Below are 25,660 nucleotides of genomic sequence, written 5' to 3'. Positions count from 1 at the left end.
AAAAATATTAGCTATTATTACTTCTACTGTTGTTATTATTGCGATTGTTGTCACTGAAATTGTTATATAAACATCTAAACAGCAGGTCTACTCTTTAGGCAGTTTCCTTATCTAAAAAATGAAGCTAGGGCTTCCCTGGTGGCGCAGTGGTTAAGAGTCTGCCTGCTGATGCAGGGGACACGGGTTCGTGCCCCGGTCTGGGAGGATCCCACATGCCGCGGAGCGGCTGGGCCTGTGAGCCATGGCCGCTGGGCCTGCATGTCCGGAGCCTGTGCTCCGCAACGGGAGAGGCCGCAACAGTAAGAGGCCCGCATACTGCAAAAAAAAAAAAAATGAAGCTATATCTCTAAGATCGTTTATGGTTCTACGGTTCTAGAATTCCATGTGTCTCTGAGTGCAAAGCACATGGGGTCATGTTTGTATCAGGCTCCATGATACAATTTTCATTCTCAAAAGTTTGTAACATCTGTAAGTTACCAAGGAAATAAAAAAATCCATGAGGATAAACTGTTGATTTTCAAACATTTCTAAATCCAATCTGATAGCTTCAAACCTCTGCTTTCTCATTGACTTATTTACCTCTCACAGGATCACAACAGAAAACATAAATTCAGGAACAACTTTCATTCTCATTCTTTCTCCAATGCCGCCCATATCAGACAGTTGGGGTAGTTGACATTTCTACAAAGAGATGAGGACTTGGATCCCTTATTAGCTAGAATGCCACACTTTTCAATAGGGATGTGCACTTTGCTTCAAATTACTATCTGAAGATGCTGTACTTTTCCTGGGAATGGTGTTTATGGATATGGTATCTTTCTTGGGAATGCTGTCTATGCATGTTCTACCTTCCCTAGGAATGCTGTCCATGGATGTTGTACTTTGCCTCAGAATACTGTCCGTGGATAGTGTACTTTCTTTGGATGCAATTTGTGGCAAAGTCATCTCCCACACTTAGGGACTCTCGAACACTGTTCAACCTTGACTTCCTCTTTGAAGCTCCTTGTCCTGTGTAGCTTCTGAAGGAGAACTGTATTAGTGTATACTTGTGTTTTACATTTCTGGAATTTTGGGTTTGTAACTTGACTATTGGCAAGCTCATTAATACTTTCACCAGACTGAGTGGATCTCATGCTTAAAACTGTGTTCAATGAATATAATTTGGCCTATTGCTCCCATTTTCTGGACGGGGAGCTGAGGGTGGAGGCCTATGGGGGAAAACCAAGAACATCAATCAGCAAATTGACTTCAGACCTGAGAAAACAGCCCGTAGCATAAAATTTCTAACTTATTAGCTAGGCAAAGCAATTGGCAATGGTTATCCTCTGAAAAAGATGAAAACTGTGGAAGCACAAAGCATATTTATTCATGCAAAAGGCATTACTTCCAAATATATTTGCATAATGTACCCTGCACTGTGGTAAACGAATCTTCACCTTTAGAGGCACAAATCTTATTTACCCACTCTTCCATTTTCTTTGTCTTCAAGATTTGTTTGGAATGAAAATGGCAAATTCCCTGGAGGTATGTAGCAACATTCATCTATCCTTAACACCTGTCTTGTCCCTGCTCCCTTAATCTTGCCAGCTTTAGCATGCCTGTGCTCATTCATACACATGCTTGCTCCCTCACAAACTCATGCTCTTCACCCCTGCAGTCATACAGAATGCATTTTGTCCAAGTTGTACAGGTGAAAGAACAAGGTCATGTAATAAGGAATACTGACTTTGGGGGGAAGATCCATATAATTTACACAAAATATTTCCAGGACCCATTCTGTTTAGTTCCTACACATTCACCTTTTCTGCAACAAAGCTAGATAGGAAGTAAAAAAATAACCTGTCATGGAGAAGATTGGTTCAAGATGGCGGAGTAGAAGGATGTGCACTCATTCCCTCTTGTGAGAGCACCGGAATCACAACTAACTGCTGAACAATCATCAACAGGAAGGCACTGGAACTCACCAAAAAATATACTCCATATCCAAAGACAAAGGAGAAGGTGCAATGAGATGGAAGGAGGGGTGCAATCACAATAAAATCAAATCCCATAACCACTGGGTGGGTGACTCACAAACTGGAGAACAATTATACCACAGAAGTCAACCCACTGGAGCAAAGGGTCTGAGCCCCACATCAGGCTTCCCAACCTGGGGGACGCGCAATGGGAGAAGGAATTCCCAGAGAATCAGACTTTGAAGGCTAGCAGGATTTGATTGCAGGACTTCAACAGGTGTGGGGGAAACAGAGATTCCACTTTGGAGGGCACACACAAAGTAGTGTGTGCATCAGGACTCAGGGGGAAGGAGCAGTGACCCTATGGGAGACTGAACCAGACCTACCTGCTAGAGATGGAGGGACTCCTGCAGAGGCAGGTGGTGGCTGTGGCTCACCATGGGGACAAGGACACTAGCAGCAGAAGTTCTAGGAAGTACTCCTTGGCGTGAGCCCTCCCGAGGGCTGCCATTAGCCCAACCAAAGGGCCTATAGGCTCCAGTGGCTGGGTTGCCTCAGGCCAAACAACCAACAGGAAGGGAACTCAGCCCCACCCATGAGCAGACAAATGGACTAAAGTTTTACTGAGCTCTGCCCACCAGACCAACACCCAGCTCCACCCACCACCACTGCCTCCCATCAGGAAGCATGCACAAGCCTCTTAGATAGACTCATCCATAAGAGGGCAGACAGCAGAAGCAAGAAGAACTACAATCCTGCAGCCTGTGGAACAAAAACCACATTCACAGTAAGACAGACAAAATGAAAAGGCAGAGGACTATGTAACAGATGAAGGAACAAGATAAAACCCCAGAAAACCAACTAAATGAAGTGGAGATAGGCAACCTTCCAGAAAAAGAATTCAGATAATGATAGTGAAGATGATCCAGGACTTCAGAAAAAGAATGGAGGAAAATATTGAGAAGATGCAAGAAATGTTTAACAAAGACCGAGAATTAAAGAACAAATACCTAGAAGAACTAAAGAAGAAACAAACAGAGATGAACAATATAACTGAAATGAAAACTACACTAGAAGGAATCAATAGCAGAATAACTGAGGCAGAAAAATGGGTAAGTGACCTGGGAGACAGAATGGTGGAATTCACTGCTGCAGAACAGAATAAAGAAAACAAGAATGAAAAGAAATGAAGACAGCCTAAGAGACCTCTGGGACAACATTAAATGCACCAACATTAGCATTATAGGAGTCCCAGAAGGCGAAGAGAGAGTGAATGGACCAGAGAAAATATTTGAAGAGATTAGAGTCAAAAACTTCCCTAACATGGGAAAGGAAATAGCCACCCAAGTCCAGGAAGTGCAGAAAGTCCCAGGCAGGATAAACCCAAGGAGAAACATGCCGCGACACATAGTAATCAAACTGACAAAAAATTAAAGACAAAGAAAAATTATTAAAAGCAGCAAGGGAAAAATGACAAATACCATAAAAGGGAACTTCCATAAGGTTAACAGCTCATTTCTCAGCATAAACTCTACAAGCCAGAAGGGAGTGGCACGATATATTTAAAGTGATGAAAGGGAAGAACCGACAACCAAGATTACTCTACCTGGCAAGGATCTCATTCAGATTCAACAGAGAAATCATAAGCTTTACAGACAAGCAAAAGCTAGCAGAATTCAGAAACACCAAATCAGCTCTACAACAAATGCTCAAGGAACTTCTCTAAGTGGGAAACAGAAGAAAAGAAAAGGACCTACAAAAACAAACCCAAAACAATTAAGAAAATGGTAATAGGAACATATATATCGATAATTACCTTAAATGTTAATGGATTAAATGCTCCAACCAAAATACACAGGCTGGCTGAATGGATCCAAAAACAGCACCCATATATATGCTGTCTACAAGAGACCCACTTCAGACCTAGGGACACATACAGACTGAAAGTGAGGGGATGGAAAAAGATATTCCATGCAAATTGAAATCAAAAGAAAGCTGGAGTAGCAATACTCATATCAGATAAAATAGACTTTAGAATAAAGAATGTTACAAGAGACAAGGAAGGACACTACATAATAATCAAGGGATCAATCCAAGAAGAAGATATAACAATTATAAATATACATGCACCCAACATAGGAGCACCTCAATATATAAGGCAAATGCTAACAGCTATAAAAGAGGAAATTAACAGTAACACAATAATAGTGGGGGATTTTAATACCTCATTTACACCAATCGACAGATCATCCAGACAGAAAATTAATAAGGAAACACAAGCTTTAAATGACACAAAAGACCAGACAGATTTAATTGATATTTATAGGACATTCCATCTAAAAGCAGCAGGTTACACTTTTGTCTCAAGTGCACACAGAACATTCTCCAGGATAGACCACATCTTGGGTCACAAATCAAGACCTGGTAAATTTAAGAAAATTGAAATCATATCAAGCATCTTTTCCAACCATAAAGCTATGAGATTAGAAATAAATTACGGGGAAAAAACATAAAAAACACAAACACATGGAGGCTAAAGAATACATTACTAAATACCCAAGAGATCATTGAAGAAATCAAACAGGAAATCAAAAATTACCTAGAGACAAATAAAAACAAAAACGCAATGATCCAAAACCTATGGGATGCAGCAAAAGCAGTTCTAAGTGGGAAGTCTATACCAATAGAATCCTACCTCAAGAAACAAGAAAAATCAAATAAACAATCTAACCTTACAGCAAAAGGAACTAGAGAAAGAAGAACAAACAAAACCCAAAGTTAGTAGAAGGAAAGAAATCATAAAAATCAGATCAGACAAAGAAAACAATAGCAAAGATCAATAAAACTAAAAGCTGGATCTTTGAGAAGATAAGCAAAATTGATAAGCTTTTAGCCAGACTCATCAAGAAAAAGAGGAAGAGGGGCTTCCCTGGTGGCGCAGTGGTTGAGAGTCCGCCTGCCAATTCAGGGGACACGGGTTCGTGCCCCGGTCCAGGAAGATCCCATATGCCGCGGAGCGGCTGGGCCCGTGAGCCACGGCCACTGAGCCTGCGCGTCTGGAGCCTGTGCTCCGCAACGGGAGAGGCCACAACAGTGAGAGGCCCGCGTACCGCAAAAAAAAAAAAAAGAAAAAGGAAAAGAGGAAGAGGACTCAAATCAATAGAATTAGAAATGAAAAAGAAGTTACAATGGACACTGCAGAAACACAAAGCATCATAAGAGACTACTACAAGCAACTCTATGCCAATAAAATGGACAACCTGGAAGAAATGGACAAATTCTTAGAAAGGTATAACATTCCAAGGCTGAACCAGGAAGAAATAGAAAATATGAACAGATCAATCACAAGTAATGAAATTGAAACTGCGATTAAAAATCTTCCAACAAAGAAAAGTTCAGGACCAGATGTCTTCACAGGTGAATTCTGCCAAACATTTAGAGAAGAGCTAAAACACATCCTTCTCAAACTCTTCCAAAAAATTGCAGAGGAAGGAACACACCCAAATTCATTCTACGAGGCCACCATCACCCTGATAACAAAACCAGACAAAGATACTACAAAAAAATAAAATTACAGACCAATATCACTGATAAATATAGATGCGAAAATCCTCAACAAAATACTAGCAAACAGAATCCAACAACACATTAACAGGATCATACACCATGATCAAGTGGGATTTATCCCAGGGATGTGAGGATTCTTCAATATATGCAAATCAATCAATGTGATACACCATATTAACAAATTGAAGAATAAAAACCATATGATCGGGCTTCCCTGGTGGTGCAGTGGTTGAGAGTCCGCCTGCCGATGCAGGGGACACGGGTTCGTGCCCCGGTCCGGGAAGATCCCACATGCCGCGGAGCAGCTGGGCCCATGAGCCATGGCCGCTGAGCCTGCGCATCCGAAGCCTGTGCTCCGCAACGGGAGAGGCTGCAACAGTGAGAGGCCCGCATACTGCAAAAAGCAAAAAACAAAAAAAAAAACTGTCTGATATCAAGACAAAGAGAGAATTTTTAAAGTAGCAAGAAAAAAAATTATCTCATACCAGGGGACCCCCACAAGGCTATAAGCAGATTTCTTAGCAGAAATCTTGCAGGCCAGGAGAATGGGATGATATATTCAAAGTGCTGAGAGAAAAAACTTCTAACCAAGAGCACTTTACTGAGCAAGTTGTCCTTCAGAAATGAAGCTACAATAAAAACTTTCCCAAACAAACAAAAGTTGAGGGATTTTTGCCACCACTAGATCTGCCTTACAAGAAATGCTGAAAGGGCTGCATGTAAATCAATGAAGTTAGAACAAACCCTCATACCGTGCACAAAAATAAACTCAAAATGGCTTAAAGACTTAAACATAAAACGTGATGCCATAAATCTCCTAGAAGAGAGCATAGGCAAAACATTCTCTGACATAAATCGTACCAAATATTTTCTTATGTCAGTCTCCCAAGACAACAGAAATAAAAACAAAAATAAAGAAATGGGACCTAATCAAACTTACAAGCTTTTGCACAGCAAAGGAAACCATAAAAAAAAGGAAAAGACAACCTATGGAATGGGAGAAAATATTTGCAAATGATGCAACAGACAAGGGCTTAATCTCCAACCTATACAAACAGCTCATACAACTCAACAACAAAAAAAGCAAACAACCCAACTGAAAATGGGAAGAAGACCTTAATAGACATTTCTCCAAAGAAGACATATGGATGGCCAGTAAGGACATGAAAAGATGCTCAACATCACTAATTATTAGAGAAATTCAAATCAAAACTACAATGAGGTACCACCTCACACTGGTCAGAATGGTCAACATTAAAAAGTCTACAAATAGCAAATGCTGGAGAGGATCTGGAGAAAACGGAACCCTCCTACACTGTTGTTGGGAATGTTAAGTTGGTGCAGCAACTATGGAAAACAGTGTGGCGGTTCCTCAGAAAACTAAAAATAGAATTACCTTATGATACAGCAATCCTACTCCTGGGCATATACCCAGACAAAACTATAATTCAAAAAGATACATGCACCCCTATATTCATAGAAGCACTATTCACAATAGCCAAAACATGGAAACAAACTAAATGTCCATCGACAGATGAATGGATAAAGAAAATGTGGTACATATATACAATGGAATACTACTCAGCCATGAAAAAGAATAAAATAATGCCATTTGCAGTAACATGGATGAAACTAGAGACTATCATACTAAGTGAAGTAAGTCAGAAAGAGAAAGACAAATACCATATGATATCACTTATATGTGGAATCTAAAATATGACACAAATGAACCCATCTACAAGACAGAAACAGACTCACAGACATAGAGAACAGACTTGTGGTTGCCAAGTGGGACGGGGGTGTGGGAAAAGCAGATGTAAACTATTATATATAGGATGGATAAACAAGGTCCTACTGTATACCACAGGGAACTATATTCAATATCCTGTGATGAACCATAATGGAAAAGAGTATAAAAAAAAGAAATGCTGAAAGGAGTTCTTCAAGTTGAAATGAAAGTATGCTACCTAGTAACATGAAAACATGTGAAAATATACCACATATCTGTAAAGGTAAATATATAGTCAGATTCAGAATACTCTTAATACTGTAATATGGCAGTGTGTTAAACGCTTAACTCTAGTATAAAGGTTAAAGGACAGAAGTATTAAAATATCTATGGTTAGGGACTTCCCTGGTGGTGCAGTGGTTAAGAATCTGCCTGCCAATGCAGGGGACATGGGTTCAATCCCTGGTCCAGGAAGATCCCACATGCTGCGGAGCAACTAAGCCTGTGTGCCACAACTACTGAGCCTGCGGTCTAGAGCCCATGAGACACAACTACTGAGCCCATGTGCCACAACTACTGAAGCCCACATGCCTAGAGCTCATGCTCCACAACAAGAAAAGCCACTGCAATGAGAAGCCCACACACTGCAACGAAGAGTAGCCCCTGCTCACCGCAACTGGAGAAAGCCCACGCACAGCAAAGAAGACCCAAGGCAGCCAAATAAATAAATAAATAAATAAATAAATAAAATAAAAATGCCATTCTTTCAAAATATATCTATGGTTAAAAAATAAAGCTACAGTAATTTTTAATGGATACACAACATAAAATCATGTAAACTGTGACATCAAAAACAAAATGTTGGTTGGGGGGAGTAAAGGGTAGAGTTTTAGTATGAGATCAAAGTTAACTTGTTATCAGTTTAAAATAGACTGTTACATCTATAAGATGTTTGAAGTAAGCCTCAGGGTAACCACAAAACAGAAACCTATAGTAGATACAAACAAGATAAGAGGAAAGAATAAAAATATACCATTAGCGAAAATCATCAATTCACAAAGGAAGACAGTAAGAGAGGAAGGAAGGAAGAAACAAACTACAAAACAGCCAGAAAACAATTAACAAGGTGCAATAGCAAGTCCTTACCTATCAACAATCACTTTAAATGTAAATGGAGTAAACTCTCCAATCAAAAGGCATAAAGTGGCTGAATGGATTAAAAATCAAGACCCAACTATATGCTACCTAAAAGAGACTGGCTTCAGTTTCAAGGACACAAATAGGCTCAGAGTGAAGGGATGAAAAAACATATTCCACATAATTGAAACCTAAAGAGAACAGAGGTAGCCATACTTATATCAGATAAAATAGACTATAAGTCAAAAACTGTGACAAGAGACAAAAAGGTCATTATATAATGATAAAGAAGTCAACTCATCAAGAGGATATAAAAATTGTAAATATATATGCACCCAACACTCAAGCACTGAAGTATATTAAGCAAATACTAATAGATTTGATGGGAGTTATAGACAACAATACAATAATAGTAAGGGACTTCTATAACACACTCTCAACAATGGATAGATCAGCCAGACAGCAAATCAACAAGGAAATATTGGACTTGAACTATACTTTTAGACCAAATGGCCCTAACAGATGTATGTAGAACATTACACCCAATAGCCCCCAAATACACATCCTTTTCAAGTGCACATGAAACATTCTCCAGGAGAGATCATATGTTAGGTCACAAAATAAGTCTCAGTAAATTTTAAAAGACAGAAATCATACCAAGTATCTTTTCCAACCACAGTGCTATGAAAATAGAAATCAATAACAGAAGGAAAACAAAAAATTCACAAATATATGGAAACTAAACAATGCACTCCTAAAGAAACAATAGATCAAAAATGAAATCAAAGGGGAAGTGAAAAAATATCTTGAAATGAAGAAATATGGAAATACAACATTAAGAAAAAAGGCTTCGGGCTTCCCTGGTGGTGCAGTGGTTGAGAGTCCGCCTGCCAAGGCAGGGGACACGGGTTCGTGCCCCAGTCCGGGAAGATCCCACATGCTGCGGAGCGGCTGGGCCCGTCAGCCATGGCCGCTCAGCCTGCGCGTCTGGAGCCTGTGCTCCGCAATGGGAGAGGCCACAACAGTGAGAGGCCCATGTACCGCAAAAAAGAAAAAAGAAAAAAAAGAAAAAAGTCCTCAGATAAACAACCTAATTTTACACTTCAAGAACTAGAAAAAAACAAACTAAGCTCAAAGTCAGCAGAAAGTAAGTAGATAACAAGATCAGAGCAGAAATAAATATAGGAGAGAAAAACAATAGAGAAGATCATTGAAACTAAGAGTTGGAATTTTGAAAAGATAAACAAAACTGACAAACCTTCAGTTAGACTAAGTAAAAGAGGACTCAAATAAATAAAGATATGAAAGAGGAGACATTACAAGTGATACCACAGAAATATAAAGGATCATAAGAGACTATTATGAACAGTTATATGCCAACAAATTGGACGACTTAGGTGAAATGAATACATTCCTGGAAATGTACAACCTACCAAGACTGAATCATGAAGTAACAGAAAACCAGAAGAGACCAATAACAAATATGGTGATTGAATCAGTAATCAAAACCCTCTCAAGAGGGCTTCCCTGGTGGCACAGTGGTTGAGAGTCCGCCTGTCGGTGCAGGGGACACGGGTTCATGCCCCGGTCCGGGAGGATCCCACATGCCGCGGAGCGGCTGGGCCTGTGGGCCATGGCTGATGGGCCTGCGCGTCCAGAGCCTGTGCTTCGCGACGGGAGAGGCCACAGCAGTGAGAGGCCCACATACCGCAAAAAAAAAAAAAAAAAAACCTCTCAAGAAAAGCCCAAACCAGATTGCTTCACAGGTGAATGCTACCAAACATTTATATAAGAATTAATGCTAATTATTCTCAAACTCTTCTAAAAAATAGAATAAGAGGGAACACTTCCAGACTCATTTTACAAGGCTAGCATTACCCTGATATCAAAGCTAGATAAAGACACTACGAGAAAAGAAAACTACAGGCAAATATCCCTGGTGAATGTGAATGCAAAAATTCTCAACAAAATACTAGCAAACTGAATTCAACAGCACATTTAAGGGATCATACACCATGCCCATGGGGTATTTATCCCTAGGAGGCATGATGGTTCAATATAGGCTAACCAAGAAATGTGATACACCACATTAATAGAATGAAAGATAAAATTCATGTGATCATCTCAACAGATATAGAAACAGCATTTGATGAAATCCAACATCTTTCCTTATAAAAACTCTCAATATAAAGATGTTAAAAAAACCAAAAAACCTCTCAACAAATTTGGTATAAAAGGAACATACATCAACATAATAGAAGTCATATATGACAAGCCCACAGCTAAAAACATACTCAACAGTGAAAGGCTGACAGTTTTCCCTCTAAGATCAGGAACCAGATAATAGTGTCCACTCTCACCACTCCTATTCAACATAGTACTAGAAGTCCTAGCCAGGACAATTAGGCAAAAAAAAAAAAAAAAAAAAAAGCTTCCAAATCAGAAAGGAAGAAGTAAAATTGTCTCTGTTGATGACATGATGTTATATATAGAAAATCCTAAAGATTCCACCAAAACCCTGTTAGAACTAATAAATGAATTCAGTAAAGGTGCAGGATACAAAATCAACATACAAAAATCAGTTGCATTTCTATATATTAACAATGAACTATCTGAAAAAGAAATGAAGAAAACAATCCTATTTACAATAGCATCAAAAATAATAAAATACTTAGGAATAAACTGAACCAATGAAATGAAAGATCTATATACCAAAAAACCGTAAGACAGTGATGAAAGAAATTGAAGAAAACACAAATGGAAAGTTATTCTGTGTTCATGAATCATAAGAGTTAATATTTTTTAAATGTCCAGGCTACCTAAAGCCATCTATAGATTCAATGTGATCCCTATCAGTTTCCTATTTTTCACAGAAATATAAAAAACAATCCTAAAATTAGTATGGAACCAACATAGAACTTGAATAGCCAAAGCAATCCTGAGAAAGAAGAACAAAGCTGGAGGCATTACACTTCCTGATTTCAAACTGTATTACAATGCTATATCAATCAAAACGGTGTGATATTGGCATAAAAACAGACACATAGACCAATGGAACACATAGACCAATGGAACCAATGAATCAGAAATATACCCCTACATCTATGGTCAACTAACGTTTGAAAAAGGAGCCAACAATATTCAATGGGGAAAGAATAGTCTCTTCAATAAGTGGTGTTGGGAACACTGGACATGCAAAATAATGAAATTGGATCCCTATCTTATATCTTTCACAAAATTAACTTAAAATGTATTAAAGACTGAAATGTAGGACCTGAAATTATTAAAGGAGTAAATATAGGGAAAGAACTCCTTTACATTGGTCTTGGTAACAAATTTTTGGATATGACACCAAAAGCGCAAACAACAAAGGCAAAAATAAATAAGTGAGATTACATCAAACTAGAAAACTTCTGCACAGAAAAATGAAAAAGGCAACCAACAGAATGTGAGAAAATACTTGCAAACCATCTATCTGACAAGCACGTTCATAATTTCTCATTGAAAGATTTTTATCATGGCTGCTTTGAAATCTTTATCAGATAATTCTAACATCTCTGTCATCTCAGTGTTTGCATCTATTGATAGTTGTTTTTCATTCAGTTTGAAACCTTCATGGTTCTTGGTATGAGTGACTTTCAGTTGAAACCTGTAGATTCTGCATATTATGTTATGAGACTTTGGATCTTATTTAAACTTTCTGTTTTAGTTGGCATTGTTTAACATCTTTCTAGCAGGGGTAAGGTGGCATTGCCCCATTACTGCTAGGTGGAAGTAGAAGTCCAGGTTCCCCACTTAGCCTCCATTGACATCTGAGGGAGGTGGTATCCTCATTACTACTGACAGGCAGGGGTCTGAGTTCCAGCTCCTCATGTAGTCTCCATTGACACCTGCTGGGGGCGGCCTTGTTACTCCTGGGTGATGATGACAGTCATGAATCTCTATTACCTCCTCTGACACAACAATGAGGAGGGGCAGCCTTATAACTTTCAATTGTCAGAGAGGAGTAGAAGTCCAAGCTCCCCAGATGGTGTACCCTAAAAAATTTGGGGTGGTGGTGGTTTATTGCTGGCTAGTGGAGATGAAAGTTCCAGCTAGGTACCTTGTATACTCTGACACTATCCTGGCAGGAGTCCCTGGCAAAGGCACTGGAGCGCCTCATTAGAGCCTTGCGGCAGATGGAAATCTAGGTTCCCCTCTTGGCTGGGAGTGGGTGGGAACAGGGCAGCAGTTTTTTCTGTGCTGTTTGGCTGGAGCAGAGCACTTAGCTGTATTGTCTGTAAGTTTTCCATCTTACTAGGCTGCTCTTTCCTGGTCCTTTGGCTAGAGAGAGCAGGCTTTTGTTTGGGCTTTTTTTGGATCTGTACCCATTGGTGTTTATGAGTTGCCAGCTTCTTCAGCTCCAAGTGTGAGATATATGAGGTAAAAAGAAAACCCACAGAACTCACCACCATGTCATTCTTCAGGTCTCAAGCTTCCTAGACAGTCTGTCTTCTCCTCTGTACCTTTCAGTCTTCTTATTAATTTTTAAATATAATATCCAGAGCTTTTAGTTGTACTTAGTGGGAGTAAAAGGGAAAACTATGTCTACTCCATCTTCCTAGAAGTCCCCCTATTTGTCTTTAATTTTAAGATGCTCATGCTTAAAGGGACATATATAGCCTAATATCTTCACTTGGTCCCAGAAAATGAAGACTTAGAGAAGATAAATAACTTGCCTAAGGTCAAACAATGATATGAAGGCAAAAGCTTAGACTAAACTTCAGGTCTTTTGGCTTCTCATTCCTATGTTTTTCTCCCTGTACTACCCTGTCTTTCTTACCCTTACCATTTTCTTTCATACAGTTTCATCTTCTGCTAGTCCTTCTGTTTTCCTTTTCCTACACTAAACCCTCCACCTTAAAAACACACTGATATCAGACAGTCACCTCCAAGTCATTTTTACTCCCATTGTGACGTTAAAAACTTGTTCTCCTAAGAAGTTATAGTTCAGCTCTTTTGATAATGGGAATAGAGGAATGTTTGTGGCAGGGAATGAAAAAAAAGATACTATGTAAAGTCTAGTAAATAAATAATCATAGCTAACAGACTTACAGATCCAGGCTAAGAGCACAAGTTTTTTCTCTAACTACCCATTCATCACATACTATAATCTTCTAGCAGAGTGCCCTAACTCAGTACCATCTGCCGCTATTATATTAAATTACTATTATGATTTTGAGTACCAAAGTCATAATATGCAGAGGTTAAAGCTTTTTGGTATTGGTAACATCCTAGAAGTACATGTGCAGAGTACTTTGATAATTACAAAAAAAGCATAATTCAATGAAAGAGGTCTAATGGATTTATAAAAGGTTGAAAACTCAGGAACTATTGATTTTTTTTTTTTTTTTTTTTTTTTTTTTTTTTTTTTTGCGGTACACGGGCCTCTCACTGTTGTGGCCTCTCCCGTTGCGGAGCACAGGCTCCGGACGCGCAGGCTCAGCGGCCATGGCTCACGGGCCCAGCCGCTCCGCGGCATGTGGGATCTTCCCAGACCGGGGCACGAACCTGTGTCCCCTGAATCGGCAGGCGGACTCTCAACCACCGCGCCACCAGGGAAGCCCAGGAACTACTGAATTTTGAACCTCGTTCTCTCAGTCATTTGGAGTGACCTCATGTAAATTAATATTTCTAATAATTAATTCTCAGGCACAACATGAAAATTATGATTGCTTGACAGGAGGTAAAATGAAGAGGGGTTGGAGAAAGAAGAAATGCTAGCAATGACAACTGCCATTTACCCAGTCTTATTTTGCACCAAAAGCACAGGGCTAAGTACTTTGTTTTACATGTATTTATTTGAGGCTCTCAGGTGCATGCAATTGTATTAATCATGATATTTAGTTCATGATCTACTTTCAGCACTGGTCCCCTAGTTATTTAGTTAGTTATTTTTAATAATATAATAAGTACCCGCAAATTCACAGTCCCCAAATAAAGACTAAGACCTTGACAATAATCTCCACCTAAGTATAAGGATTCCTTCACCCCCATCCTACATGCTCCCTCACCCCACCTCTCAGCCAAGGTAACTATCATCTTGAATCCTGTGTTCATTATCTCTTTGCTTTATAAAATTAGTTTTATTACACCTATATGTAATATAAAACAAATATTTTTTGTACTTTATAAAATATAATATGCTCTATGTAATCTTTTAGGGTTTACTTTTTCATCTAATATTATATTGCTAAGATTAATCCATATTTTTTGTGTGGCTGTAGTTCATTTGTTCTGAATACTGCGTAATATTCCACTGTATGAATATACCATGGTTTATTAATCCATTATTAACATTGATGGAATTTAGGTTGTTTCTAGATTTTTGTACTGTGAACTGTGCAGTTATAAACATAGTTATATGTGTCTCCTGTTATGCATGAGTAAGTTTCTCTTAGGTATGTATCTAGGAGAATTTTTGTGTCATAGGGTATATGAATGTTCAACTTCAGGAGATAATGTCAAAATGCAACTCAAAGACTTTGCAGCAATATATATATATTCCTAATAGTAATATATAAGAAATCATGTGACTCTGCATCTTCTCTAATACTTGCCTTTCTGAGTGACGATCTCCTCTGTTCTCTCAAGGATGATACATAAATGGTACCATTCTAGATGCATAGAAGAGAAGCTCATTCTTTACATGTAATGGATACCTTAGGGCATTAGCACTTTGTTCTCTCCAGGAACCTCAATTGAGAAAGGTTCCTTCGTATTATCACCTTGTACTTGTTTTGACAACCAATTGGATATAAAATGGTATCTTATTATGAGTTGATTTTCATTTTCCTAGTTAATAATGATGTTGAATCTCTTCATAAGTTAATTGGCCATATGTGTTCTCAATTTTGTGAAATGTCTGTTCATGTCTTTTGTCCATTTTTCTATGGGATTACTTGTGCTTTCTTAATAATTTTTACAGCTCCTTTATGTATTGTTGACATTATTTCTTTGTCAGTTGTGTTTTGTGAATATTTTCTCCCAGTTTGTAACTTGTCTTTCCTCATGCTTTAAGGTGTATTGTTTTTGAGCCTTACGACAGCTTCTATTCCAAAGTTAGGAAGATATTCACTGACATTTTCTACTAAGAGTCTAAAATTTTTGTTTTTGAAACTTATACTCAGTTGATCCTGTATGAGATATGATTTATTTTCATCTTTTTCCACATGAATAACTATTTTCCAGCTTCATTTATTAAACAGTCTCTACATTTCCAACTGATCTGTCATGCTACTTCTTTTATACATCATAACTCCATACATACATGGGTTTACTTCTGGGCTCTCTATTTATAAAAATTTTAGATTCATTATTCCATGCAGTCTCCATAATAAGCAATTTAATATGGATTATTTCATGTAATCTACAAAATCATACTATGAGGTAGGTGCGATTTTCTCCATTTTACAGATCTAGGAAACTATGGCTTAGAGAAGTTAGGTACCTGTTCAAGATCACAGACAAGTTTATGGCAGCTCCAAGTCCAAGACTCCAGAGCCCACAGTTTTAAGCAGTAATCGATACTGGCTTTTACCCTACTACCTCATAAGGATGTTGTGAAAGTCAGTAAATATCACAGACAGTGAACTATATATTTAGCTCTGTACTAAATACTTAGTGGTTTGAGGTAGGGTTGGGGGGGTAGTCTTGTAAAGGAAAGACAAAGTCTAGATGATCTCTAAGTGCCCCCTCTTTCTCATCTCCCATTCATTCTTCCAAATACCTTGCTGCATGCTCTAAGCTTTCAGTATAACAGTGGATACCCCCTGTAGAAGTTGTTTGGCCCTCCTGGAGGTGCTCAGGGCCACAGATTCTTTCTTTTTTTAAACATCTTTATTAGAGGATAATTGCTTTACAATGGTGTGTTAGTTTGTGCTTTATAACAAAGTGAATCAGCTATACATATACATATATCCCCATATCTCCTCCCTTTTGCCTTCCCTCCCTCCCACCCTCCCTATCCCTCCCCTCTAGGTGGTCACCGAGCACTGAGCTGATCTCCCTGTGCTATGCGGCTGCTTCCCACTAGCTATCTATTTTACGTTTGGAAGTGTATATATATCCATGCCACTCTCTCACTTTGTCCCAGCTTACCCTTCCCCCCTCCCCATATGCTTAAGCCCATTCTCTAGTAGGTCTGTGTCTTTATTTCCATCTTACCCCTAGGTTCTTCATGACCTTTTTTTTTCTTAGATTCCATATATATGTGTTAGCATATGGTATTTGTTTTTCTCTTTCTGACTTACTTCACTCTGTATGACAGACTCTAGGTCCATCCACCTCACTACAGATAACTCAATTTCGTTTCTTTTTATGGCTGAGTAATATTCCATTGTGTATATGTGCCACATCTTCTTTATCCATTCATCTGTCGATGGACACTTAAGTTGCTTCCATGTCCTGGCTATTGTAAATAGAGCTGCAATGAACATTTTGGTACATGACTCTTTTTGAATTATGGTTTTCTCAGGGTATATGCCCAGTAGTGGGATTGCTGGGTCGTATGGTAGTTCTATTTTTAGTTTTTTAAGGAACCTCCATACTGTTCTCCATAGTGGCTGTATCAATTTACATTCCCACCAATAGTGCAAGAGGGTTCCCTTTTCTCCACACCCTCTCCAGCACTTATTGTTTGTAGAGGGCCACAAATTCTTGTCTTGGAAGAAAACTAACCAAGAGTGGCCAAAGAAATCTGAATGATTTGAGCATCTGCTCCATAGGGAAGGAGATAGAATTACTAGGCTGCTGCTAATTTGCAAAAATAACTCCTGAGCTCTCCTGGAAGTGAAGGCACCCTGATCCTTTCAAAGAACAGTTGTGAGAAATGGTGTGAGTATGAATGTTGTGGGTAGGGCAGGGTGCAGAGAGATAGAATTCAGAATTGCAGAGCTATCCTCGAAGTTCTGATGCTTTAGAACTTCCTCACTGGGTCTGAACTTCAAAGTTTGCATGGGGAGTGGGAAGGGTAAGCTGGGACGAAGTGAGAGAGTGGCATGGACATATATACCGTACCAAATGTAAAATAGATAGCTAGTGGGAAGCAGCCACATAGCACAGGGAGATGAGCTGGGTGCTTAGTGACCACCTACAGGGGTGGGATAGGGAGGATGGGAGGGAGACGCAAGAGGGAGGAGATATGGGGATATATGTATATGTATAGCTGACTCACTTTGTTATAAAGCAGAAACTAACACACCATTGTTAAGCAATTATACTCCAATAAAGATGTTAAAAAATAGAATAAATAAAAATAAAAACCAAAAAAACCCCTTCAAAGTTTGGATGGAGGTGAGAGGGTAGGTTAGAGAGGGAAAAAATGATCAGTCTGATATCCATAGTCATTTTTTTAAGCTGACCTATACTCTTAAGAAACGTTTAAATTGCATACACAAATGAAATTTTACCTTCAGCATCAAGCTCTATGAGGTCTAATTATCAGAGCAAATGTTTACTGAATTAATTTAAAAACTACAATACCAACATTGTCTATTTCATAATCTAGGGGAAGCATTTTCTTCTCAAGCCATGTTCAGTGTGCAATGGGAAGCCAATTATCAACCCAGAACATTTCTCAGTGAAAAATGTGTCATTCTTTAAGACACTTAGGGCTTAAGCAGGTTTAAGGCCCCTATCTCATCGTTTTCTCTTATTTCTACCATCTAAATACCCATCAATCCAAGCCAAGATTATTTTCACCATTTCATAGCTTAAAGGTGTCAATGACACTTGGACAAAGAAAATTTTGGCAAGAGACAAGGCATAATTTTTACTTACTTGAATGCTCATACCAGCTTTTTCTAAAAACAGAGTATAATAATGGGGCTTCTGAGAGAAAAATACAGTAAACAGGTACTGTTACTGATTAAATGAGGGTGAATTCAGTTTTATTGCTTTTAAGCAAGCTCAGTAATTCTAACTAAAAACTAACCAATATGGTCCCTTTAGAATTCCCAGGGATGTGTTTTTCATCAATAGAAGAGAATACTTTCTATTTACCAGATGTAGGCACCTTGTGGATGAGAGCCTTGTTCATCTTTCATCTTATTCATCTTTCAGTTTCTAGCAGTTTCTGCTAGAAAGTAGCATTTTCATCTACCCTTCCATCCAATATCACCTGACACACAGTAGGCATCCAATAAATGTTTGCTGAATAAATATATTAGCATATTATTTGTTTGTAATTGTTTACTGCTCAGAATGCTTTTAAACTGGCTGTATAAATAGGCTAAATACTATCCTGACATTTTAAAAACTTTGATTATCAGAACTTTCTATTTCTTAGATACAACTAATTTTTTTTTTTTTTTGGCGGTACACGGGCCTCTCACTGTTGTGGCCTCTCCCGCTGTGGAGCACAGGCTCCGGACGTGCAGGCTCAGCGGCCATGGCTCACGGGCCCAGCCGCTCCGCGGCATGTGGGATCTTCCTGGACTGGGGCACGAACCCGTGTCCCCTGCATCGGCAGGCGGACTCTCAACCACTGCGCCACCAGGGAAGCCCGATACAACTAATTTTTACAGTCCTAAAGAATATGGATAGGAATTTAAGAGATTTTTTGGTGTGCCAGAAGAAGTTCCATTTCCCTTTATAGACACCAGACAGAACTTTTCCAGACCTCCTTCTGTGTAACCAAACACTTTCAAGTAGCAACCAAACACCCCAAAGTGCCTAAGCTGGTTGAATGTCATAGCAGAAGACAGCTGGGGACATGATGTTGAGAATGACGAGTGTTTACACGATATTTACAGACCAGATTCCACAGCTTTAAGACAGGTGTGTCCTGCTACCCTATTTTTTTTCCCTCAAAGAGCACCTGGATCCTGCCTGGAAAACAGATCAAGAACTGCACTGTCAATCACTATAGGTGGGATGACTAAATTTTCTGACTCTATAATTGGAAAAGCATGATTTGACATATGGATTTCTACCTTTGAGGACAATGGGATAGAACATGTAACACTGGGGCTGCTCTAAAAAATCCAAAATATGTGGTTTTTCCATACTCACAGGAATGACAAGAAAATCAAGAGGGACATAACTTTATAAAATAAATTCACTATGAAAGAACACAGCATAAACACTGTTAAAATACATGGGAAAACATTCACAACACATTTAACAGAAAAATGATTAATTTCCATGACATAAAAAGAACCATTACAAGTCCAAAATTTAAAGATAAATAACTACAGAAAAATGGGCAAAGGATATCACAAGTGATATATAAAAGAAACATAAAGGATTAGTAAACATTTGAAAAAGATGCTCAAACTCACTATTTATTAGAGAAATGCAAGTTAAAGCAATAAGGAGCTACAATTCATCACTTGTCTAATAGGCAAAAAGTCATAGGATTAAAGGTATTGTGTGCTGGCAAGAAGACAAAGAATGGCCCTCTCAACACTGGATGTGTTGACTTGGTGAGGCCTTTGTAGAAGTCATCATGGTATTGGCCATCAAAATGTACAAAGCCCTTAACTTAACACTTCAACTCTGCAATCCTACTTCTTAGACTCTATTCTAGAGTAACACTTGCTCACATGTACAGGCTAGCATGCTCATGGATGTCCTTTGCAGCATTTTTGTGGCAGCTAAAAGATAGGAATAATCTAAATATTTATCAACAAGAGGATCCCAGTAGTAAATTTCCCAATCTCTAACATGGTCTACCAGGCAGTTATTAAAAAGAGAGAGAGCAAGTCAGGGCAGAAATTATCCTTGGAGGGGAAGTAAGTATCTACAAAAGGGCAGCAGGGTCTTCTGGGGTGCCAGAAATGGTCTATGCCTTGTCTTAGGTGCTGGTTATGTGTGTTGTTTGTGAAAGTTCATTGGTGTACACGTAAGATTTTGCACTTTTATGCACATCAATAAAATATGTTTTTTAAAAAATTAACAAACTAAAAAACAGATTTGGGAGACCCCATATGCTTTAGTGGAAAGAGTACTATACTAGGAAGAAGGAGTTCTGAGCTCCAGCTCCTTTCTGCCCAAACTAGTTTAGGACTTTGGGCAAGTCACTTGGACTGAATTGCAGTTGACTCAATTCAAGGTAGGGATAATTTTATTCTGCTGAAAGATAGGACACTGGGCCCAATGATTTCCATATCTTTTACATTTTTAGGTTTTATGGCTCTTTAAGCCATACAGTTCAGTATTATTTACCTTCATTAAGTTTCTTTTATCTATCCCCTCTTCTCCATCCCTACTCCCATAACACTGATTCAGGCCCATATTTCACTTCCCTGGGATATTTTAAAAGTCTTCAAACTTGTCTCTCCAGTTCTGCCCCTTTAAAATCTATAATAAAAACACTTTGGTTAGAGTATCTTTTGACAGTACAGCTCAAATCACGTTGCTGCTTTCTTCAAAAACCTTAGAAATCAGTGGGGCATGGTGCAAAGTGCATAGAACCCATTATTGGAAAATCTGGGTTTGAATAGCTTACTGGCTGTCTAATCTTGGGCAAGCCATTGAGCCTCTGAATCTCCATTACCTCATCTGTGAAATGAGAGTAGTTATGGGACCTTCTTCCATTACTGCATGTTCCATGTACAAAGAACAGACTTTTAGCTACTGATGTGTCAAGCCCCAAGTCACACTTAACATCATCTGCCAGGGGGCCAGAGTAATGGCAGAGAATCAAGTTTCTTAGCTACCTTTACTTGACTTACTCCAATCAAGAGAGAGAATACTTCTGGGCAGACAGAGCTTCAACACAAAGCTCTACAACTGACTGGCTGTTTGACAGGAGAACGAAAAGTGAAAGGTGCCTCCCTCTTTGCAGGCTTTGCCACAGAGAGAGTGGCACCTCATAGCAAAGGTTAACAGTCTTAATTGATAGAAAGCCCAGCCTGTAAGATCTATAGACCTCTCTGTACACACCTAATGTTGGTAAGAACTGCTTAACAGAGATCTGGCACAAAATCAAAAGAAGCTAAAATCTTGTGGTTACCCTGCTGAGATAATTTAGGATGCATTAGTCAATGTTTCTCAGGCTGTTCATCCTGGATCAGGGTAATTATGGAGAGGAATAAAAAAGGCCAGATTAGAAAACAGCTTGCCAGCAGAACCACTATATTTGCATGGGTTGATATTTAAATCAGCATCTGAAAACAGTACGTAGTTATGACTTGTTGCCTGCTCAGACTTTATGCCAAGTTCTGAAGCAAATCCAGCACTTAGCATTCATTTCAGAGGGAAAGCCTGGTTCCTTGTTACACAAGCCTCTTAAAATCTCTATCTTGCCAGATACAAAGGCCACTCAGGCTGAGGATGCCCCTCACATTAGATGACTTGCATGATCTCCAGGAACTAATTTTGGAGAAAGAAGGCACATTCTTAACTTGATCTCTCTTCTTCCCTGGAAACTCAACCAAGAATCTTCTGAAATTTCACCTCCTTCCCTCCAAAGTTTCCTTGCCTGTCTGGAGGAATGAAGGGGTCTTCATTAACCTCACCCTGATCTGAAATAAAATTCCATGAAAATGCCTTTACTCTTCATCCAATTATGCATTTGCACTCAATTTCTTCCTGGCTTAGTGCCCAGCACATAATGGCCACTTAGTAAATATTTGCTCTTATTTACTGAGTATTCACTGTAAGCAGTCACTCTTTGATAGCACTCAGCATAATTACAAATAATTATTTGTGTAATTATTTGCTTAATGACTGTCTTCCTTACTAGACAGTGAGCATCACAAGGCCAGGGTTGGAGTTCGTCTTATTTACAGCTGCACTCTTAAAAACTACCACAATGCTTCACACTTAATACCCAATAAATATTCTTTGAACAAAAGAACTTAATCCCAAAACAACCTGTACACTTGGTATTATTATTTCTATATTATAGGTGAGGAAACTGAGGCTCAATACTTCAATAACTGTGCTTCAATAACTTGCCTAAGGTCAGAGCCAGGGTTCTGAGCAGGTGCTCTTAACAACCATTGTATCCTGCCTCCCTCTTTTTAAGTCCTGTTCTACTATATACTAGCTGTAGCCTGGGAAAGTTTCATAAGTTTTCTAAGCTTCGGTTTTGTTGTCTATAAACAAAGGAGAAAATGGTATCTATTTTATAGATTTGCTATGAAGTTTGCTTGAGTTAATATATGTAAAACACTTGGTTATAGTGGTTGGCATACAATCAATATTTAATAAAAGCTGCTGCTCCTGTATTGTTATTGAATCAAATATTCAGAAGAAACGGACTGTAGCTAGGGAATGCCACTTGCTGAAACCTGTCTCCCCTGCAAAATAGCACATTCCATTTGAGCAGTTGGACACATCTAATGGCTTCCTGTGCCACTCTCGTCACCCCTCACTCAGCACATTCCATAAAACAGCTTGCATGTGAAAGTTGCTTTTGCTTAAAACTCAAATGTAGGAGAAGCAAAATATTTTAAAGTTAATTCTATTACACAAGCAATTGCTCAATAGAAATACTACAACCTGCATGGCTTAAATTGAACAGCTCACATTATCAAGGAAATTGAGATTGGAAAAAAAAATCAAGACTGTCTCCCAACCCCTTACAAGAGGGAATTTCATCAATATGGATTTTTATTTCAATAGATAGTAAATTTATACCAGGAAACAGAGCAAAGAAACAGAAAATTGCAAATTTGGCAGTCACTTCTTTCTGTGTTGAAATAGCTAGAGTGGTCAACATACACACAACCACTTTATTTGTCACCTTCTGGTCTACTGCATCACTGTCACTTTAGTTCTTAACAGAAGACTCTAGACATACTTTATCATAGAATACAGTATCCAGGGTTTTGCTTTCTGTGGTGTCAGTTACCCAAGGTCAACCGCGGTCCAAAAAATATTCAATGGAATGTTCCAGAAATAAACAATTCATAAGTTTTAAATTGCATCCTGTTCTGAGTAGCGTGATGAAACTTCACACTGTCCTGCTCTGTCCCACCTGGGACACGAATCATCCCTTTGTCCAGTGCATCCCACCTGTAAGTCACTCAGCTGCCTAGGTTATCAGGTCAACTGTCATGGTATCAGCAGTGTTTGTGTTCAAGTAACCCTTATCTTACGTAATAATGGCCGCAAAGTGCAAGAGTAGTGATTCTGGCAGTTCGGATATTCTCTTACTGTGCCTAATTTATAAATTAAACTTTATCATAAGTATGCATGTATAGGGAAAAACATAGTATATATAGGGATTGCTACTATCCACAGTTTCAGGCATCCATTGGGGAATCTTGGAACATACACCCTATGGAAAAGGGGGGACTACTGCACTACAAATGTCCAACATTCTGAACCACAGTGGTCTAGGTACACCTAGTTGCTGTGATGCAGTATGGGTAGCTGAGCTGGTCCTTAAGCCTGACTGCATATTGGAATCAGTTGCAGTGCTTTTAAAGAACATTGATGCCCGGCTCTTCCTCAATTTCCATTCTGATTCAACTGATTTTTGACAATAATTTTAGAGCTATCCTGCCTGGGTTTGGATCTTATCTCCTCTACTTACTATTTGGACAAATTATTTAACTTCTCTGTATTTAAGTTTCCTTAACAGTAAAATGAGGATAATCATAGAGTTGCCATGAAAGTCGAATAAGTTAACACATTTGAAATACTTAGAACAGTGTCTGGCACAGTAGTAGAAATAGTAATAAAGTATTTTAATTATTATACTCTGGTGTCATAGAAGAGAAAGGAATACTTGTAGAGTTTGCAATCACATGTGGAATGACAATGCTAAAATGGCAGCAAAGGTGTCTGTGTTTGAAGTTCATGAAAATGAAATCTCCTCACTGTAAAGTACTACTCTGAGGCAAAATCAGATGATATAAAATTGAGTTCCATCTGGAATTTGTCTTCACTTTATACATGGAGAAGTAAAAATCTAAACGTAACACATGGTTCTAGAACAACCCTATTTGTTTGTACCCTCAATGGACCATCATTGCTAGTTTCCCCTGGTTAAAAAAAAATTCTAAGGATAGAAAAATCCAAAGTCATATTTATCTGCAAATAAACAGCAATGTTAGGATGGTGGGGGTTATCTTCACAATTGTACCATTCCATGGGGAGGAGGGAACATCCATTCTACTTGTGAGAGAGGACAGAGAGTACTAACAGAAACTTCTCTGGGCTTTCTCTCCACCCCTGCTTACTCCTTGGCACAGCAGGAGCATCGACTTATCTGATTTGTAAGATTAGAATAAAAATAAGTGCTCATTCCTGACTTAACCTCTGCATTCTGGCTCTTGGGTCAGAATGTCCTCAAGTTGACATGACCCTTTCTCTCTTATAAAGTGAGCAGAGCTTAGTCAGGGCACAGGTACTGTTTTCCTTAAGAGCACAGGCCCACCTTGCTCTTAAGTTCTAGCTTCCACTGAATTGTGACACAGGCCATCACTCTCAATGACACTGGCAGGGTAAGTGGTCTGTTCTGCAGACTCAATCTTCCCTATCAGTGGGTATCAACACATAGATTTGGAGCTGGAGATGGTAGGAAGCTTCATTAGGCCTTAGGCTCAAGCCACGTTCTTCAATCCAGTTTTACTTATAATAAGGCTGACATTATATTTTGTTCCTCACATGGTTTTTTGTGTTTGTTCTCAGTTTGACTCAGAATTGGAAGGAGAAAAGCACTCACATTCTCAAACCTAACAAGCAGCAGCAGCAACTATAAGAGTAGTATCTGACAGTTTTCAAAACTCTTTCCCCTTTTAACAGATGTGGAAACTGAAGCTTAAAAAAAAGGCTTCTCAACTCCTACAGAACACCTACTGAATGCTGGCAGAAGACCTCAGACCTCCCAAAAGGCAAGAAACTCCCCACGTACCTGGGTAGGGCAAAGCGGAGAGATTCCCACACAGAGAATCGGTGCCAACCAGCACTCACCAGCCTGAGAGGCTTGTCTGCTCACCTGCTGGGGCAGGCGGCGCTGGGAGCTGAGGCTCGGACTTCAGTCAGAGCGCAGGGAGAGGACTGGGGTTGGCAGCGTGAACACAGCCTGAAGGGGCTAATGCACCACAGCTAGACGGGAGGGAGTCTGGGAAAAAGTCTGGACCTGCCGAAGAGGCAAGAGACTTTTTCTTCCCTCTTTGTTTCCTGGTGCTCGAGGAGAGGGGATTAAGAGCGCTGCTTAAAGGAGCTCCAGAGACGGCCGCGAGCCGTGGCTGAAAGCGCGGACCCCAGAGACGGGCGTGGGACGCTGGGGCTGCAGCCGCTGCCACGAGGCCTGTGTGCGAGCGCAGGTCAC

The 25,660-nt window shown here is 39.3% G+C and overlaps 1 protein-coding gene across 17 annotated transcripts in view; it reads right to left on the bottom strand.

The window, feature by feature from the left end:
• Nucleotides 1-25,660, bottom strand: part of ENOX2 (ecto-NOX disulfide-thiol exchanger 2) — a 284,304-nt gene that overhangs the window by 128,466 nt on the left and 130,178 nt on the right. Inside the window, exon 1 of one of the 17 annotated variants that reach the window (XM_060087034.1) lies at nt 1,840-1,941. The exons of the other annotated variants lie outside the window; for them this stretch is intronic. Coding sequence (XP_059943017.1) covers nt 1,840-1,846 — 7 coding nt within the window. The 5' untranslated portion in view covers nt 1,847-1,941. Of the gene's footprint in view, nt 1-1,839; nt 1,942-25,660 lie in introns of those variants that run through there. 17 annotated transcript variants of the gene reach the window in all.

Source organism: Mesoplodon densirostris, chromosome X, assembly GCF_025265405.1.
Source record: "Mesoplodon densirostris isolate mMesDen1 chromosome X, mMesDen1 primary haplotype, whole genome shotgun sequence".
NCBI lineage: Eukaryota > Metazoa > Chordata > Mammalia > Artiodactyla > Ziphiidae > Mesoplodon > Mesoplodon densirostris.
This window is presented reverse-complemented; position numbering and strand designations above follow the sequence as displayed.